Raw genomic sequence first — 18,729 nt, forward strand, 5'->3', positions numbered from 1 at the left:
GAGTGACTTGGGGCAGAAAATTGCCACTGCTAAGATCCTGTAAGGCACTACAAAAGCATGGCAGGTGCATGGCAGATTTAGGATCTCCCCACATTTACTGAGTACCCACTATGTTCGTAGGTACTAATTACTTACACATACCATACTTCCTTTACTCCTTCCAATAACCTTATGAGAAGAGTATATAGTTCCCATTTGATAGCTAAAGAAACTGGGACTTTGTAAGTTTAAATAATATGCCCAAAGTCAGAGAGTTACTTACAGAGTGATGGAGCCAGCATTCGGGTTCTTTGATTTCAAGTCCCTGAACATTGTGACCTTGGGGAATCAAGGACCTGGTAGAAGGATCTGGAATTGGAGATTCTGTTTTAGCACTTCCCTCTAAATTAGAGGGGGGGAATGTAGTTCCCTATTAAAGGAAACTCAGGGGTCACCTGGGTGGCTCAGTCGGTTAAGTGTCCAACTTCGGTTCAGGTCATGATCTCACAGCTCTTGGGTTTGAGCACTGCATTGGGCTCTGTGCTGACCACTCAGAGCCTGGTGCCTGCTTCAGATTCTGTGTCTCGCTCTCTCTGCCCCTCCCCTGCTCACACTCTGTGTGTGTCTCTCTCAAAAATAAACATTAAAAAAATGTTTTTAAAGGAAACTCAGACATAAGTGAGCTAGGTGACGGAGATTTTTTTAGTGGGTTTTGTTTGTTTGTTTGTTTGTTTGTTTGTTTGTTTTGAAGGTTTTTGGCTTAGGGACTTCTGGATATATACTCTATGGATAGTCATCAAGATATAGGTACATGAAAGTCATTCTCCCAATATTCATATTTGGGGACAACTGTATCATTATAAACTTATAGCTTTCTTTCTTTGTTTTTTCTTTCTTTCTTTCTTTCTTTCTTTCTTTCTTTCTTTCTTTCTTTCTTTCTTTCTTTCTTTCTTTCTTTCCTACCTTCCTTCTTTTCAAATAGGCTTTTACGCCCAACATGGGGCTTGAACTCATGATCCTAAGATTAAGAGTCACATGCTCTATGGATTGAGCCAGCCAGGCACCCCTAAGTTTATTTCTTTACATGGTTTGTAGAATAGCTCTAGTTTGTCAAACAGTAGTCATTCAACCCCACAGTCATTGAGAAGTCTTAGTCATTGTGATGATGGATCATTCTGATAACTACATAAATTTAATCTTTTCTGGACTCAAGAAGATTTTAAATATCATAGCTCTTAAGATATGGAAAATCTTTTTTTTTTTAATTTTTTAAATTAAAAAAAATTTTAATGTTTATTTTTGAGAGAGAGAGACAGCATGAACAGGGAAGGGCAAAGAGAAAGAGGGAGACAGAATCTGAAACAAGCTCCAGGCTCTGAGCTGTCACCACAGAGCCTGGTGTAGGGCTTGAACCCATGAACTGTGAGATCATGACCTGAGCCAAAGTTGGATCCTCAACTGACTGAGCCACCCAAGTGCCCCTTTAATTTTTCTTTTTTTAAGAGAGCAGGGGGGAAGGGTAGAGGGAGAGAGAGAGAGAGAGAGAGAGAAAGAGAGAGAGAGAGGGATGGAGGGAGGGAGAGAATCTTAGACAGGCTTCATGCTCAGTGCAGAGCCCTATCTATATGGGGCTCAATTCCATAACGCTGGGATCATTCCCTGAGCCGAAATCAAGAGTTGGACACTTAACTGACTGAGACACCCAGGCATCCCAAGATATGGATTTTCTACGTAGGTCTTTCAGCATCTTATATTGTTTGTCTCTTTAATAGACCTGACATCTCTTCGTATGGGGAAAATCTTATTTTATGGCCAGACTATCTTTTAAATTCAAAGACCTTTAAGATAAAAGTGTGTAAGGGGAAACACTAATGTGTGAAATGGCATGGCATGGCATTGTGTGATATTATAGGATCCATAACGACAGGCTTATTCATGTCAGAGGTCTGGATAAGGCAGCGTTTGTAAGCTCTCAAAGAGGGGCAGAGAAGTCAGCCAGTGAGATAGCACCAGCTTCTAACTAAAAATTGTAAAAGCAATGCCACCACTTACTTGTCTCCTGCTTTTTGTCCTTAGGATCCTGCCCTTTTGCGTCTGACTTGGGGGTTGGGTGGATATAGCATCTGGCGAGGTAGGAACAGAGAATTATGGTCAAATGCTCACTGCAGTTTTCGTTTAAAAACTCTCTAGGTTTTTGCCTCCTGTACTTCCACCTGTGAGCTTGTTTTCCGAGATGTTGGCTGCATCATTTTCCATCGCCGTGGTGGCCTATGCTATTGCAGTGTCTGTAGGAAAAGTATACGCCATCAAGTATGATTACACCATCGACGGGAACCAGGTATGGTCCCCCGTGTGCTGAATCACTTTTGTAGGGCTGAAGACAAGAAAAAAGCATAAACAGGGTAGATTCTGTTGTCTGCTAAAGAAGGGATTGGTCCCTCTCACTAGCCCTTATCAAGCTAGGGTTTCTCTCTTAAGCATGCGAATTCGAAATTAATTGGAAACAGGCATGTTGTATCTCTTTCCTTTTTAAGAAGTTGAAGTAACCCGAACTTTAAGAGTTAATTTAGTCAGGTCATAAATAACATTCAAAGCTAACGTGTTGGGTCAGCCTAAGATTTCTTCATGTAGTCCGGGCTCCCCTGGTATATTTTATTTAATGGCACCTATAGTATAGCAAAACAATGCAACAAACCCCATCGATGGGAGTTGTGACCACCTTAAATTGAGGTGGCTCATTGCAATTAATACACACAAACCTTTTTTGTAGGCATATGCTACGTTCATTGCAAAATGAGCCGGTTTTAGATTGCTCACAAATCTGTCAGTGTGGTTTGTTTTTGAAAACACAGCATAGCAGTCACAGCAGCTCAATGATTAGTGGTCAGGCAGAATCATGGCCATCCTAGTCATAATATGCTTCCCAGCAAACATCCAACCACAGAAGAAACGCTTTATGTGCGAACAGAAGAATGCTTTCTGCGAGAGCTACAGATAAACCACTCGCCGGGAAGGGAAGTCAGCATTTTAACCAGTGACTATTCCTTAGCAACCTTAAAAATGATTGAGAGCCGTGAGGCCTCTCTTAGACTCTGTGGAGCCCCAAGTCCTGAATGCCTTTCAAGACCTCCAAGCACCTTTAACGGTAAAGATTAAATTGGGGCTACCAGACAGGTGGTCTGGGGAGTTTGCTTTCTTATTATTCTTCCTTACACAGTTGGCGAGGGTCTTGCAAAGATTGTATGTGTTCGCATCACTGCCACCCGGTCTCTGCCTTAGGAATTCATTGCCTTTGGGATCAGCAACATCTTCTCGGGATTCTTCTCTTGTTTTGTGGCCACCACAGCCTTGTCCCGCACCGCCGTCCAGGAGAGCACAGGGGGAAAGACACAGGTATGGAACAGCGGCGTGGTGGCTTGTGTCTCCTGCAAGGGATGAGCCGGGGAAGTGGCTCTCAGGAAGGCTGGCAGGAGAAGTCAGCAAGGGGATTACCTTGGATACATAGGTTTGTGCCTCCTTGATCCGGCTCCCCGCCCAAATCTTCTTCACATTTATGGTTCCCTAAAGCACAAATTCTCAAATTAATCTCTTTGTGTCACTGCTCAGCTGGCAGAAAGCTATACTTACCTGCTTGTCCAGGGACAAAAAAACAACTGACAAGGAATCAGTAATGAAAAATACTGATTTTTATCTATTTGTTATCTGGGGATAAAGAAGGCCTAGTGAAAGCACGTCATGGCTTAGGAGGTATTATATTTTCAGGAAAATCAAAAGTGTCTGTCTACATTTCCTTTACAAGGATCAGGAACTTCCTCCAGAGGCCTTTGGGCCCACAGAACAAGTTTGTTGGCCAAGAGTATTGTTGTCGTAACATTTCGGCATTTCTTCTGGAGTACAACTTGTGTTCCTGAAGTTCGGAACGTGGGTTTAAGTTGTCGCCTTCACAAAGTGACCCCAAATCCCTGAATAACCCTGCCTTCCATAGGCCAGAAAGCTCAGGAGCCGTTCTCAAAGACTCTCTTTTCTAGCAGGAAATGGGGTCAGAGAGGCCCAAATAAGTGGATGGGGGCATGGATAGGCTCAGGGGTGGTGTTTCTGCCATGCCTGGAGGGCTTTCCCCTCCCCACACACAGCTATTATTTAAGAGTAAAAAGTGTAATGAGGCTATAAAGGAGAACAACAAATCCAAAGGCAGTACCCTTAACACACACGGTCTTCAGACAGGGTTTTATAAAAGAGATGGGCTGAGAAAATTAGTGACTCCCTGCGGTGGCCCAGGGGGAGCTTTGTTCCCCCCCAGGCACACATGATGCTCCCTTTCCATTTATAATGGATCTCTGTGCCGGGTTTGGAAGAATGAGCCTCTACCAGTTTCTTGGCTCCAGCGGAACAAAATTTAATTTTAATTTTCAGAATTTTGCTTTTTTTTTAAAAAAAAATGTTTATTTATATTTGAGAGAGTGTAAGTGGGGGAGGGCAAAGAGAGGATCTGAAGTGGGCTCTGTGCTGACAGTAGTGAGCTGGAGGTGGGGCTCAAACTCATGAGCTGTGAGGTCAACCTGAGTCGAAGTCGGACGCTCAACCGACTTAGCCATCCGGTGCCCCTAAAATTTTGCTTTTAATAATTGAGTTTCCTTTTTCGGGGGCTTGGGGATGCGAACACTTCTCGCTCTGAGGGAGCAGGTAAGACAGCGCAGCCCTTGCCAAGAGGCAGAGCCGTGCTCTGAGGTCCCCGGGGAAGAGGCCGGAGGGGACTCCAGAGCTGCCCCCGTGTTCAGGCGGCTGTCAGCACGCGGGTCCCTGCGGCTTTCACCTGAGCTGGGGCATTGACAGACTCCCATGGCAGCATGCGGGTGCGGGCAGGTCCCCAAGTGGTGAGGTCCACTCTCCTGCTGTTGCCCTCCAGCCTCCAAGGAGGCACGGGCCAGCCGCCCCAGGAAGAATGCCCGTGTAAAGTGATGCCTTGGCAGAGGTCTGGGGGTAATGGTGTTCTGGTAAGCTGACACCTGCCGTAACACACTGGCAGGTATTATATTTAGGAATGAAGGATGCCAGGATTTCAGTAGTGAAGAACGAAGCAAGCACAGATGTGACTTGCTCTTTAATTACTGAAATGTATACTAAGTTCAGGGTTAAAAGTCTAATAGCCTGGACTACAATCCAGGGACTCACAAACACACACACTGGCAGCTCTTCCCTCGTTGTGTGGCTTCTCATGTTTTCTCTGATGTTGGGACCTCAGTTTTCAGCATCTATAAAATGGGAGGATTAATCGTATCCCCCTCATAGGGATGTTGTGAGGATTTAAAAACAAACACACGCCATGTTTGTAAGGTGCTGGCACATACCTGTAGACGCTTAGTGTTCCCGTCATTAACTCCTCACGATAGGAAAAGCATCGTGGTACCTGTGATGCATATACTGTGCCCTGACGCAAAAGAAACACCCCGGCGAATACTTCCTGAATGAAGGAATGGAATAATGAGGGTTAGTGACCGTTAACTGTCTGCAGCACATCCTCAGATTGTAGAAGAGCTGAACATTGCAACCTGTTGTTTCTTTCACCCCCATCGGACTCCTGCTGACTCACTAAAAAGTAATTCTGATTGCAAACTTCCCTCAGCTCCGATTACCTTCTCACTTGTAACAGAATAATTAATTTTCTAGCGACTGAATGTGCTCATAGATATAAAATGTACAGCACCTCCCACAAACCAGCCTGATAGAGTGAGTACATGTAATGGACCCCTCGCAGATTTTAATATAGCGACCAAAATTTGTCCCGGTCCCCATAATTGGCAGCTTTGTGTTGCATATATTTGGCGAGTGGGTGGCCATTCCCCTCGACATGGGCTGTCATCTCTGTCCCCAGATCTCCCTTTCCTTTAACAATTCATAGAGCCCTACATCCACGGCAAGGTGCAAGTGGCTCATGATAGACAACAATGTTTGCTAAGCGATTGTATGGAAGAAAGAAAGGAAGGGAGGGAAGAAGGGAGGACATCAGCTGCTCTGCTTAGAGAGGTGAGGGAAAACCACCAAGGCACGGGCATCCTGGAGCCGTGGTGCTAATGGGCAGCAAAGAGCCTAACAGAGGGCTCTGAATGTACAAAGCATCCGGATGTGCACAGCCCATCATTTGCATGATGTTGCCTTAGGCTGAGGTAACCACGGTGGGAACCTGAATGATCAGTCTGCCAGGTGGAAAGACGGTGGCTATGAAATTTCCTGTGGTTTTCAGATCTCCTACGTATGTTGGCTTTATCTGTCTCTTTCAGCTCACACCTCTGGTACCAGGCGGCCCCCTGCGCCCGGTACAATCCTCCCTGTTGCTTCTTCTCTCGTGGCTTTGCTTCTGGTGCCCTGTCTCCTTTTCTCCTTTGTTTCAGAGCTTCTGGTCTTCACCTCGGCCAGGTGCCAGCTGTCTCAGCAGAGAGTTCATTGGTCAGCTAACCAAACCAGAGAATAGCCCCACCCCCTCAGCCTCTCCTAACTATTTATGGATCTTAGGAGAGCTTTGTTTTGCCAGCGAAGGTAAAGTTTCTGAAGGTCCTTTAACCCCTGCTGTTGCCCCATCATCACTTGGGCTGCTGGGGGGCAAAACTCTTGAGCCTGCGCCCAGGGACTGTTGGAGGAGGCAGGGGGTATGGTCCCACTTCTCATTATGCTCCTGTAGCATTTTGAATTTGCAGAAGGGCCGGTACACTTATTTTCTCTGAGACTTCTGTGCAAATCGGTGCCGTCCGTACGATGTGTTATCAGAATAACTGCTATTATGACTACTGCTTCAGTAATGAGGAGGAATTAGATGTGTGCCTTGGGAATTTATTGCCCAAGAACATTCACGATCTGTTGTTGTGGCAGGGGAGAGGTCCATGTTTCCCGCTATGGCAAATAATTACAAGTTAATACATCCAGGCCCAGCTGGCTTTCCCTTAGCAAGCTCAGGCTTCATGTTTTCTTTAATTTCCCTGCCAGAGCTACCATATATATGTTTCCCGTTTTTCCTTCAGTTGTGTAGAGTCGTAAGAAATAATTCTCATTTGTCTCAACAGTACTGAGCAGAAGGGGGGAGGCAGGGGGGTGCACCCACGGCCAGGCTCTCCTGCACACATCCAGCAAGCTGGAAGACACGAGGGAGAGGGATGGACCCCGTTCATGGCAGGTGTGTGTCTTTCAGATTGCCGGCATCATCTCGGCTGGGGTTGTGATGGTCGCCATTGTTGCCCTGGGGAAGCTGCTGGAACCCTTGCAGAAGGTATAACCCTGCTTCCCAACAGCCCGATTGCATAATTTCTCTTCACTGCTCTGTCACCAGAGAAATAACAGGAGATTTACAAATCCTCACATGGAAGACCATTCCCCTGAATAACACAGCCTTCCCTGTCCCTCTTGACAGTCGGTCTTGGCAGCTGTTGTAATCGCCAACCTGAAAGGGATGTTTATGCAGGTGTGTGACATTCCTCGTCTGTGGAGACAGAATAAGATCGATGCAGTAAGTCACTGGCTGCCCATTTTTGTCTGAAATGTTTGTTTCTTATGTGCTTCCTGCCGCATCACTGTGTCCCCTTCTCTCCTCAATCTCACCTGCGCTGTGGGACTCCCAGAGCAGAAATTAGAATTGGATGGATAAGCCAAAGCCTGCCAGGTGAATCAAGCTTTGGGAAGGTCCTGTATCCCTGGGAAGATGTATTTCCATCTAGGAAGAATCCCACATAAACACATTAAACACCAGACCAAATAAACACATTAAAAAAATAATAAAAAGAAATGAGCTTTCTAAAAAATAATAATAAAAATGAAAAAATAAAAATAAATAAAAATAATAAAAATAAACCCCTCTGTAATATAGAAGGACAAACGAAACTCAAACAAAGCAAAACCAAAATACAAAACCCTTACTGAGTTTAACTCTGACCTAAGTAACCTTCAGAACTGTTCTGAGGAACCATAAAAGCCAGAAGCTAACTGGGTGCCTGGGTGGCTCAGTCGGTTAAACCTCCAACTCTTTTTTTTAATGTTTATTTATTTTTTAGAGAGAGAGAGAGCACAAGTGGGGTTGGGGCAGAGAGAGAGAAAGAGAGAGAGGGGGAGGGAGACACCGAATCCAAGCGGGCTCCAGGCTCTGAGCTGTCAGCACAGAGCCTGACACAGAACTTGAACTCCCAGACCGTGAGATCATGACCTGAGCCGAAGATGGATGCTTAACCAACTGAGCCACCCAGGCACCCTGAGCCTCCAACTCTTGATTTTGGCTCAGGTCATGATCTCAACGGTTTGTGGGATATAGCCCCACGCTGGGCTCTGCCTTGACAGCACTGAGGCTGCTTGGGGTTCTCTCCCTGTCTCTCTGCCCCTACCCTGTTTGTGCTCTCTCTCTCTCTCTCTCAAAATAAATAAATAAACATTTTCTAAAAATTAAAAAAATAAATAAAATATTTAAGAAATGTGGGAACATAAAATAATGCTATGCAGTCGTATTTGCTTGTACTTGCAAAAACTACTGGTGAAAAGTGTGCACATGTACATGCACACAGACACATGGAAATGTGAACACAAGTGAGGGTGTTGGACAGGTGAAGAGGGGAGAGGGTCGGAAGCAAGGTTTTCTACTGTACACCTTTTTAATATTACTTCCATTTTGAACCACGTTAATATATTCCCTATTCAAAACTTAAATTAAAAACAAAACATTGAAATGGGACAATTGGTCTTTGTTGGAAACATCAGTTTCTACTTCCATTGAAACATGAAATGAAGTAAGAATATTTTTAAAAAGCGGAATTTGTTCATGGACAATTGATCTTCTTGTTTTTACAGGTAGTGTCTCACCTGATGGTCCCTGACAGATTAACGAGGTTCTTTCCATTTCTGTTTTGTCCTAGGTTATCTGGGTGTTTACGTGCATAGCGTCCATCATTCTGGGGCTGGACCTCGGTTTACTAGCTGGGCTCATGTTTGGATTACTGACTGTGGTCCTGAGAGTTCAATTGTGAGTAATGTAAGACCCAGATTTCCCCAAAAGAAGACAACATGCCCTGAGATCTCTTTTTTTTTTTTTTTAAGTTTATTTATTTGAGAAAGAGTACAAGCGGGGGAGGGCCAGAGAGAGAGGGAGAGAGAGGCTCCCAGGCTCCGATCCGACAGCACGGAGCCTGATGTGGGGCTCAAAGTCACAAACTGTGAGATCATGACCTGAGCAGAAACCAAGAGTCGGATGCTCAACCGACTGAGCCACCCTGGCTCCCTACACCCTGAGATTTCTTATACCATTCTAATAAAATATAGGGAAACCACTCCCTTTCATAATAGTCACTATGTATTGAGGGTTTCTGTGAATTAAGCCTATAGTGCTTGGCACACATGATCATATTTAGTCTTTGGGACAATCCCATGAATAGGTTTTTTAATTCTCATTCTACAGAAAAGAAAATCAAAGCTCCGAAAGGTTAAGAACCTTCCCTAAGATCACACAGCTAGTAAGTTGCAGAGTCAGGGCTTGAACCCGGATGTATCTCACCCCTAAATCTGTGCATTTAGTCACATGCTCTACTGCTGCCTTCTCCTTCCGGTCACAGTAAGAATAAAAGATGCGTGACTCAGTAAGGACTGACGTGGCTCTGTGGTTCCTTCTGCAAATGAGATGCAGTCTGTGGGGCACATACTGGCTTGGGACAAGATAGCCACTAAGTGTATTATAGCTCATTTTCTCCTGAAGCTAATAACTCAGAACAGAAGATTTTAAAAGCGTTGACTGTAGCCCGATTTCATTCAGTCTGCCAAAGAAAACATGTACCCAAGAAACCACATTATTATGTGAAATAGACGTAATTAGGTCATATACAGAGTGAAAAGAGCAAAGACATGGCTTGATGTCATGGAAAACAATCTGTGAGAGAGCCGGAAGGTGTATGGTTTTTTGTTGGTTTTGTTTTCACTCTTTTTTTTTTTAATGTTTATTTTTGAGAGAGAGAGAGAGAGAGCAAACGCACAAGTTGGGGAGGGGCAAAGAGAGAAAGAGGGAGACAGAGAATCCAAAGCAGGCTCCAGGCTCTGAGCTGTCAGCATAGGGTCCGATGTGGGGCTCAAACTCTCGAACCATGAGATCATGACCTGAGCCAAAGTTGGACACTTAACCGACTGAGCCACCAGGCACCCTTTGTTTTGACTCTTAAGAGGCTTTTGGTATGTGCTCTTCTGTGTTTATGAAATTGTCTGAACAGAGAGGCAAGCAGAGCCAGGTTTCTGCCTCAAAACTTCTGTGATCTTTCCAGAGTTCTGGCCTCTTCTCTGCCTGTGCTTGGGCCATGAAGGTTAAAAGAATCTGGAAAAACATCAGCTGAGACACCTTCAACTTAGCATAAGCCCACCCTTGTTGTTCCACTGGCCAATTCTCCTTCTCCTACTTCTTCCCTACCCTGGCACGTTGGAGTCTTCCCCAAAGCTTATGTTCACTGCCTCAGCACTCTTAACTGGTTCCCCAAGGGCCCAGGAGAGTTCACAAGCTCCCAAAGTACCCAATTTGCTGCTGGGAAGTAACTCAGAACCTGTCCTTGGAAGATGTTTCTTCTCATGGTCTGTATGCCACAGTGTGTGCTTTGCCTTGCATGGGTGTGGTTGGGAGAGAAAGGTTTGTAGAGAGAGGCTCTATAGCTTATGAACACTCTGAAAATTTGGCACAGCCCAGTAAGCTGAGGAGAAAGCAGTGGTACGTTTTGGCCACTGATTTGGTAACTAGGCTTTTCGCCAACCAAAAATTGTATCCTCCGCAATATTTCATTTCCAGTAATTATACGGCTGATCCAGAGGGCACACAAACAGACACTCTTTCTTCGGGAATTATGTTTAGCACCTGTCCCTAGTCACACCTGAAGAATCACGGAAGTTATTTGATGGTACCAGGAACAGGAAGTGAACAGTCTGGTTGATGGGAAGGATGTACTGCTGGCTCTCCCAGGCTCCCATTTCTAGAAATTGAGACTAGTCTGATCACCGCAGACTTGCCATATTTCATCAGACAGTTGTTCTAACTCCCGAGTAAGTTCCAGGCACTGTGCCAGGCACTGAGGGCCCCTGGGTTAAAGATAACCTAACCTAACCTTACCTCCAGGGCCTTTTTGGCCTTATCTGAACCTCAGCTTACTCAACCATAAAAATGAGGACAGTACTGCTGACCTTCCAGAAGTTTGGCGGCTCCTAGATAAAACTTAACATGTGTGAAAGCTCTTTGCTTGGCCTCTAAAGAGTTGTACACAGGGGAGTGGGATGTTCATGACTTCTCTCAGCCCTCAGGAAAATCCTCCTTCTCCAAGGACCCACGCAAACACCAGGTGTTCATTTCAGAATTAGCTGCAGGAAGATGTGATCGCTAACAAGGACACACAATGCAATAAAGAGCCAAGAATGATGGGCACTTTCGGATCTGTGATGTCTTGTCATTTTTTATTCCAAAGTATGCCTGTTCCACAAAATCCTGACCTAATTTTTCTTCTTTTAGTCCCTCATGGAACAGCCTTGGAAGCATTCCTAGCACAGACATTTACAAAAGTACCAAGAATTACAAAAATGTAAGTGCCTTTGTGAGACAGTTGCTGCCCTTGGGTTGCTAGCCTGGATTTTCAGGGGGTAGCATATTTCTCTTTCAGTGTGTTAGGTACAAGGTAGCTAAAGGGGGAGGCTTCTTCCAGGAAAGTTTAGAAGTTCACTGGGGGTGTCATGAAAACTTTGACCTAATGTGCTCTCTGCTATCCATGGTTTGTATGAATTGTGTCCATGCTAGTTTGAATGTTTGTTTGTTTTTTAATGTTTATTTATTTTAGAGAGAGAGCATGGGAAGGGGCGGGGGATGGGGACAGGGGCACAGAGGATCTGAAGCCAGCTTTGTGCTGACAGCAGAAAGCCCAATGTGGGACTCAAACTCACGAACCCATGAGATCATGGCCTGAGCTGGAGTTGGACGCTTAACTGACTGAGCCACCCAGGCACCCCTGAATGTCCTTTTAATGTAAAACCATTGTAAAAGGAATTTTAAAAAATAAGCAGTTTAATTATTTCCAGAAGTTGCATCAAAATTCTATTTCTCTGCTATGTAATCCTTACCCCCCATGAAATCATCTGAAATCCCTGTAAGATTATCTTCATTTAATGCTAACACAAGACTTTTAAGCTCTCTGATTAGACATTTTGCTCCAATCTTGGAATTGGAAGAAATGACATATAATATTGGAAGTGAAAACATAAAGAAAAGACACATCCCACTTATAGGCTTGTGTTCCTTGAAGTAGCTTAGCGGTCACCAGGGGAAACGGCGATGAAAAAGCAGAGAAAGAAAATCAAGAAAAAAACCAATTTAGCGTAAAAAAGTGTTGGACACAGAATCTGGAATTCCATTAGCTGCTACTTAATTTATTTCCACATCTTTCTCGGCACTGCCAAGAGCTAAACAATGATGGTAGAGAATCTTTTGGCTCAGGGAATCATGGGCTGAGTTTGGGGTTTGCAGTTCCAGGCTCCACTTTGGGGAGACTCTGTCCACATCACTCAGCCTCCCAACACCTGTTTTCTCACCTCAGGGGCTCGGACTGAAATTGCTATGATTCCTAAAGACTAGAAAAGTCTAGGATTTCGCAAGATCTACTTTTGGTCTGGCCACCATGTGTCAGGGTGAGAGCAAGCAACCGACATTGTTGGCCTCCATTCTTGCACATCCCCTCAGTTTACTACCTTTTTTCTTGTTCCTTCTTTTTTTCTAAGTTTATATATTTATTTTGAGAGAGAGAGAGCAAGAGGGGGAGGGGCAAAAAGAGAGGGAAAGAGAGAGAGAGAGTCCCAAGCAGGCTCCCTGGCACAGAGCCTGATGCAGGGCTCGAACTCACAAACAATGAGATCATGACCTAAGCCGAAATCAAGAGTTGGATGCTTAACCCACTGAGCCACCTTGGTGCTCCAACACTCCTTTTTTTTTTTTTTTTTTTTTTTTAAAGAATTTTAGCCAAAGAACAAATTGGGGTTCCGTGGTATGAACCTGAGGCAAATCACGTCCTCATTCTCAGCCTCAGTTTCTCCATCTGGAAATCAGAGTGTTGAATAATTGCTTACGAAGGCCCTTCCTAACTTGATCTTCTATGGGACTGTAAAGTTCCAGTAGTTTGAATAACCTATTGCCTCCTAAGTGGAGACAGACCCTGTTCAGGGAGAAGTGAGTGCTGTCGTCCAGCCCCTCAGAGTAATTGTAACTTGGCTCCTAGCCGAAAAGCCAGAAATTTAATTAAATATTTGAAGGCTGAAATTATTTAACTTCACACATTTTGTTTTCTTAATGCCAGATTGAAGAACCTGAAGGAGTGAAGATTCTTAGATTTTCCAGTCCCATTTTTTACGGCAACGTTGATGGTTTTAAAAAATGTATCAAGTCCACAGTGAGTATTTTATCCCTAGAAATTTGGTTTATAACCTCCTTTGAGACTTCATTCATTCTACGGGTATTTATTGCCTCAAACTGGACAAGACCCTACACCCTATTCCGTTTGTATGGGGCTTTAAGAATTATAACATCTAAGTAACTTACAATCTGTTTGGCAACAGGTAAGGACCCAGAAATACCATACGTTAAAATCCAGGTAGCAATAACTATGGAAGACCAAAACAGTAGTTTAGACAGTAAATGTGAAGAGTTCAGAGAAGGGAGAAATCCATGTGAGTTGGGCTAATCACATAAGATTATGTCAGGTGTTTGGAAACTATGTGAGCTGAGAGTCAGAGGTAAGGACATGTATTTGGGCAGGGAGGGTGTTTGCCCAGTTGGAGTAAAGAGTAGAAAGTGTAAGTGGAATATGTAAGCCAGAAATTCTGGCCTAGAATGGCATGCCAAGCTTTGAAGCTGAGGTTTACCCCTATATCAGTGTTTTTCTTAAGTGAGTTCCAGAGCAAACTGGTTCAAGGGAATGGTCATAGATTTTGCAATAGCAAAAGGGCTCTGTGATGTCAAGGAAATTTGTTAACACAGACTTAAAGCTAAAGAGGTTATTCTGTGTGGTGTTTTTGTTTGTTTTTGTTTTTTTTTTTTGCTTTGTTTGTTTGTTTGTATTTTACTCTTTTAGAGCCTTTAATATGAGACTGTCTTCCCTGAGTCTCTGGCTAGGTGGGGTAGGGGTGATACTGGAGACCTCCACTAGACCTCAGAATTTCTTTTTTGGCAGGATGTCTCAAGGAATAATACCACTTGGGAAATCGCCTTTCCAGATAACAATTACCGTTAATGAGCATTAGGAACCAGATGTTTTAAGTAACTTGACATTTCTTTCCAAAGGTTGGATTTGATGCCATTAGAGTGTATAATAAGAGACTGAAAGCACTGAGGACAATACAGAAACTCATCAAAAAAGGACAATTAAGGGCAACAAAGGTGAGGCGACATCTTTCTTTTTCTTGTTAAATCCCTTTCCTTCTCATGTGAAAATGAAAGCAGTTAGACAGTTGAAAGTTAGATTTATTTGCTTTGGTACCCAGATGTGTTCAGGCAGTTGACAATGTATGTTGGACGACAGTTATTCTTGTAGACAAGAGGGAATGGGAGAGAATTAAAAAATCAGCAGAACTCTCTGGAAACACAGAGTGTGATACTTTTTCCCATAGAGAAATAAACCTTATTTTTACTGAAGGGAACAAAATAAATGCTAATTCAATGCCAGAAAAATGCTCACAACAGAAGGCAGCTAAGTTCATAAACTTTTAGATCTATTACCTTTTATTCAGACTCTCCTGCCTATGTATCTCTTGGCCAAGTTCCACAATCTTCCAGAAATCAAGAGTTTCCTGGCTCCTCTGCTCTTCCATTTTTCTTCTTAGGGAACATCACAGTTTGGACTGAGGTAAATCTCATTCCTTAAGAGTTCATCCCTTTGATGTTTTGCTCGCCAAGGAAAAGTGTATAGGACTTTTAAGTAATTTGAGATGCATTATTGCAAGGTGTCCCTGTCATTGGCAACTAAGTTGGCAGTGTTTTCTTTGTTTAGAATGGCATTATAAGGGATGCTGGTTCATCAAATGATGCTTTTGAGCCTGATGAAGATGTTGAAGACCCAGAAGACCTTGATATCCCAACCAAGGAAATAGAGATTCAAGTGGATTGGAACTCTGAGCTTCCGGTCAAAGTGAATGTTCCCAAAGTGCCAATCCACAGCCTCGTGCTTGATTGTGGAGCTGTGTCTTTCTTGGATGTTGTTGGAGTGAGATCATTGCGAATGGTAAGGTTTTGGTGCTTTGAATGACAGATTTGGAGCTTTGGCCATAGTACCATGATACGGGGTACCTGGTCTTGCAAAAGGGTGATTGTCGGATCTGTAATTTTTCTAGAGGAATGCTTTTGCAACACAGTGTAGTATTTTAAAGCATAGACTGCGAGGCCAGACATGTGGTTGAATCCCGGCTCTCCCACTTACTCACAGTGTGTCCATGGACAGGTTGCTTAATCTGTCTGTACCTCAATTTCTTAATCTGCAATATGGGAGTAATGATGGTACCTACTTCATGGGGTTGTTATGAAGATTAAATAGGTTTATATATATGGACATATTATATATGTAGCTAATAAAAAAGCTAATATATAATATATATATATGCTATGTATATATAAAGAAAGAATGTTTAGAAGTATCTCAGCAAATATTAATATTTATTAGGTTTTATTTTTTTGAGTATAGAAAATGGAATATTTAAAAGAAGAAAAAATGGGGGCTCCTGGGTCATGGGACCAATTTCAGCTCAGGTCATGATCTCACAGTTCATGAGTTTGAGCCCCGCGTTGGCCTCTGTGCTGACAGCTCAGAGCCTAGAGCCTGCCTCTGATTCCATGTCTCCCTCTCTCTCTGCCCTTCCCCCGCTCACACTCTGTCTGTCTGTCTCTCTCTCTCAAAAATAAATAAACATTAAAAAAATAAAATAAAGACAACCATGTGAAGTGCTCCAAAACAGACTAATTAGGGTCAACTTGACTGCAAGTGTCAAGTTTAGGTGAAGCTGCAGGTTGTAGTAAGAGGGTTGGAGACAAAAGCAGGGTCAAGGTACTGACAATCAGATGTAATAACATGGAAATGACCCCAATAGGTGAAGGGGATTAAGAGTACACTTCTCTTGATGAGCACTGAGGCATATATGGAACTGCTGAATCCCTGTTTTGTACACCTGGAACTGATATGTTAACTACACTGGAATTAAAATTTAAAAATGTTTAAAGTCTATTTAAAAACTTCGGAAATGAAACCCTTACTGAGGTTTAGCCTAGTTAGGGCTTCCTGGCTACCTCTGCAAGGGCAGGAAATGATTCCACCGGGTGGATAGTAGGCAGGTTAGGCAGAAAAAGTGATTATACTTGACAGAAGAGTTCAAGAATATGCTGACAGTTGCAGGGCACCTGGTGGCTCAGTTGAGCATCTGACTCTTGATTTTGGCTCAGGTTGTGATTCCCAGGGTCGTGGGATCAAGCTCCACATTGGGCTCCATGCTGAGTGTGGAGCCTACTTGGGATTCTCTTTCTGTCCCCACTGTCCCTCTTCCTTGCTTGTGCTCTCTCTAAACACACACACACACACACACACTGACAGGTTCTATTCCAGTTCTTTTAGAAAACGTGGCTATTATAATGCTCATTTGAGAACATAAATGAAAACATAAATCTTATTCTTTACTGTGCACTTTACTCTCGTCTTTGGTTCAGATCCATTGTAGATTGTATTGGGCAAAGGGTTTAATGAATTACTTTTGGGGAGAGTACTAACTTATCTAATACCAGGATATTTCCCACACCCACACCTATTTATTTATATCTCCATACAGAGGTCTTGATTTTTTTTCCCTTAAAATGTGAAGTTCTCTTTTATTATTGCCCATAGTTCTCATGTCTTGATTTTTTGTTTTTAATTTTAAATTTTTACTGAAATATAATTAACATACAGTATAACATTAGTTTCAGATGAATAATATAATGATTCAACAAATTCTATACATTATTTAGTGCTCACCACAATAAGGGTACTCTTAATTTCCTTTATTCACCCTTCTCCCCTCTGGCAACCCACCAGTTTGTTCTCTGCATTTAAGACTCTGGGTTTTTTTTGTTTCTTGGCTCATTTGCTTTGTTTCTTAAATTCCACGTATGAGTGAAATCGTATGGTATTTGTCTTTCTCTGACTTATTTCACTTAGCATTATGAGTGATGTTGAGCATCTTTTCACATGGCTCTTTGTCCATCTATGTTGTTGCAAATGGCAAGATCTCATTTTTTTTTTATGGCTGAGTAATATTCTAGTGTGTGTGTGTGTGTGTGTGTGTGTGTGTGTGTGTGTACACCGCTTCTTTACCCATTCATCTATTGATGGACCCTTGGGTTGCTTCCATATCTTGGCTATTGTAAATAATGTTCAATAAACAGAGGGGTGCGTATATCTTTTTGAACAAGTGTTTTCATTTTCTTTGGGTAAATACCCAGTAGTGGAATTATCAGATCATTTGTTATTTCTATTTTTCATTTTTTTAGGAACCTCTATACTGTTTTTCACAGTAGCTGCCTGCACCAATTTATATCACTGTCAACAGTACACAAGGGTTCCTTTTCCTCCACAGTTTTTTCAATGCTTGTTAATTTTTGTCTTTTTGATATTAACCATTCTGACAGGTGGAAGGTGATATCTCATTGTGGTTTTGATTTGCATTTCACATGATGAGTGATGTTGAGCATCTTTTCATGTGTCTGTTGGCCATTTGTAGGTCTTCTTTGGAAAAACATCTATTCCGGTCCTCTGCCCATTTTTAATCAGATTATTTGGGGTTTTGGGTATTGAGTTGTATAAGTTCTTTCTCTATTTTGGATATTAACCCTTTATTGGGTGTATTATTTATGAATATCTTCTCCCGTTGAGTAGGTTGCTGGGTTTTGAGTTTTTCTGTGTGTATGGTGTAAGGTAGGATCCAGTTTCATTCTTTTGCATGTAGCTGTCCAGTTTTCCCAACAACATTTGTTGAAGAGACTGTCTTTTCCCCATTGTATATTCTTGCCTCTTTTGCCATAGGTTAACTGACCACATAAGTGTGTTGGTAACCTGGGTGGTTGAGTTGGTTAAGCGTCCGACTTCAGCTCAGGTCATGATCTCGCGGTCTGTGGGTTCGAGCCCCGCGTCGGGCTCTGTGCTGACAGCTCAGAGCCTGGAGCCTGTTTCAGATTCTGTGTCTCCCTCTTCTCTCTGCCCCTCCCCCACTTGCACTCTGTCTCTCTCTCTCTCTCTCTCAAAAATAAACAAACATTAAAAAAATGACCATTTAAGTGTGGGGTTATTTCTGGGCTCTATCTTGTATTCTTCTATATGAATACATATACATATTTCTTCTATATGAATGAAATAGGCATTCATCTATATGCCTATTTTTGTGCCTGTACCATACTGTTTTGATTACTAGAGATTCGTAGCATATCTCAAAATCCTGGATTATGATACCTCCAGCTTTGTTCTTATTTCCCAATATTGCCTTTGCCTGTATCTTGAGTTTTTTAATTAAATTTTTTATTTTGAGATAATTGTGGATTCACATGGAGTTTTAAGAAATAATGCAGAGGGGCGCCTGGGTGGCGCAGTCGGTTAAGCGTCCGACTTCAGCCAGGTCACGATCTCGCGGTCCGTGAGTTCGAGCCCCGCGTCAGGCTCCGGGCTGATGGCTCGGAGCCTGGAGCCTGTTTCCGATTCTGTGTCTCCCTCTCTC

The 18,729-nt window shown here is 43.0% G+C and overlaps 1 protein-coding gene and 1 long non-coding RNA gene across 5 annotated transcripts in view; both read left to right on the plus strand.

Moving 5' to 3' along the window:
* LOC131511010 (uncharacterized) overlaps positions 1 to 18,729 on the plus strand; it is a 246,937-nt gene that overhangs the window by 218,411 nt on the left and 9,797 nt on the right. The window lies entirely within an intron of this gene.
* Positions 1 to 18,729, plus strand: part of SLC26A4 (solute carrier family 26 member 4) — a 53,856-nt gene that overhangs the window by 25,330 nt on the left and 9,797 nt on the right. For 3 of the 4 annotated variants that reach the window (XM_058728765.1, XM_058728766.1, XM_058728767.1), the window contains exons 9-17: positions 2,170 to 2,317; positions 3,259 to 3,372; positions 7,160 to 7,237; positions 7,379 to 7,474; positions 8,865 to 8,971; positions 11,477 to 11,546; positions 13,305 to 13,397; positions 14,288 to 14,383; positions 14,994 to 15,224. In XM_058728765.1, coding sequence (XP_058584748.1) covers positions 2,170 to 2,317; positions 3,259 to 3,372; positions 7,160 to 7,237; positions 7,379 to 7,474; positions 8,865 to 8,971; positions 11,477 to 11,546; positions 13,305 to 13,397; positions 14,288 to 14,383; positions 14,994 to 15,224 — 1,033 coding nt within the window. Of the gene's footprint in view, positions 1 to 2,169; positions 2,318 to 3,258; positions 3,373 to 7,159; positions 7,238 to 7,378; positions 7,475 to 8,864; positions 8,972 to 11,476; positions 11,547 to 13,304; positions 13,398 to 14,287; positions 14,384 to 14,733; positions 14,850 to 14,993; positions 15,225 to 18,729 lie in introns of those variants that run through there. The other variant, XM_058728768.1, reaches the window with a different exon arrangement.

The sequence above is a fragment of the Neofelis nebulosa genome, chromosome 4 (assembly GCF_028018385.1).
Source record: "Neofelis nebulosa isolate mNeoNeb1 chromosome 4, mNeoNeb1.pri, whole genome shotgun sequence".
Classification (NCBI taxonomy): Eukaryota; Metazoa; Chordata; class Mammalia; order Carnivora; family Felidae; genus Neofelis; species Neofelis nebulosa.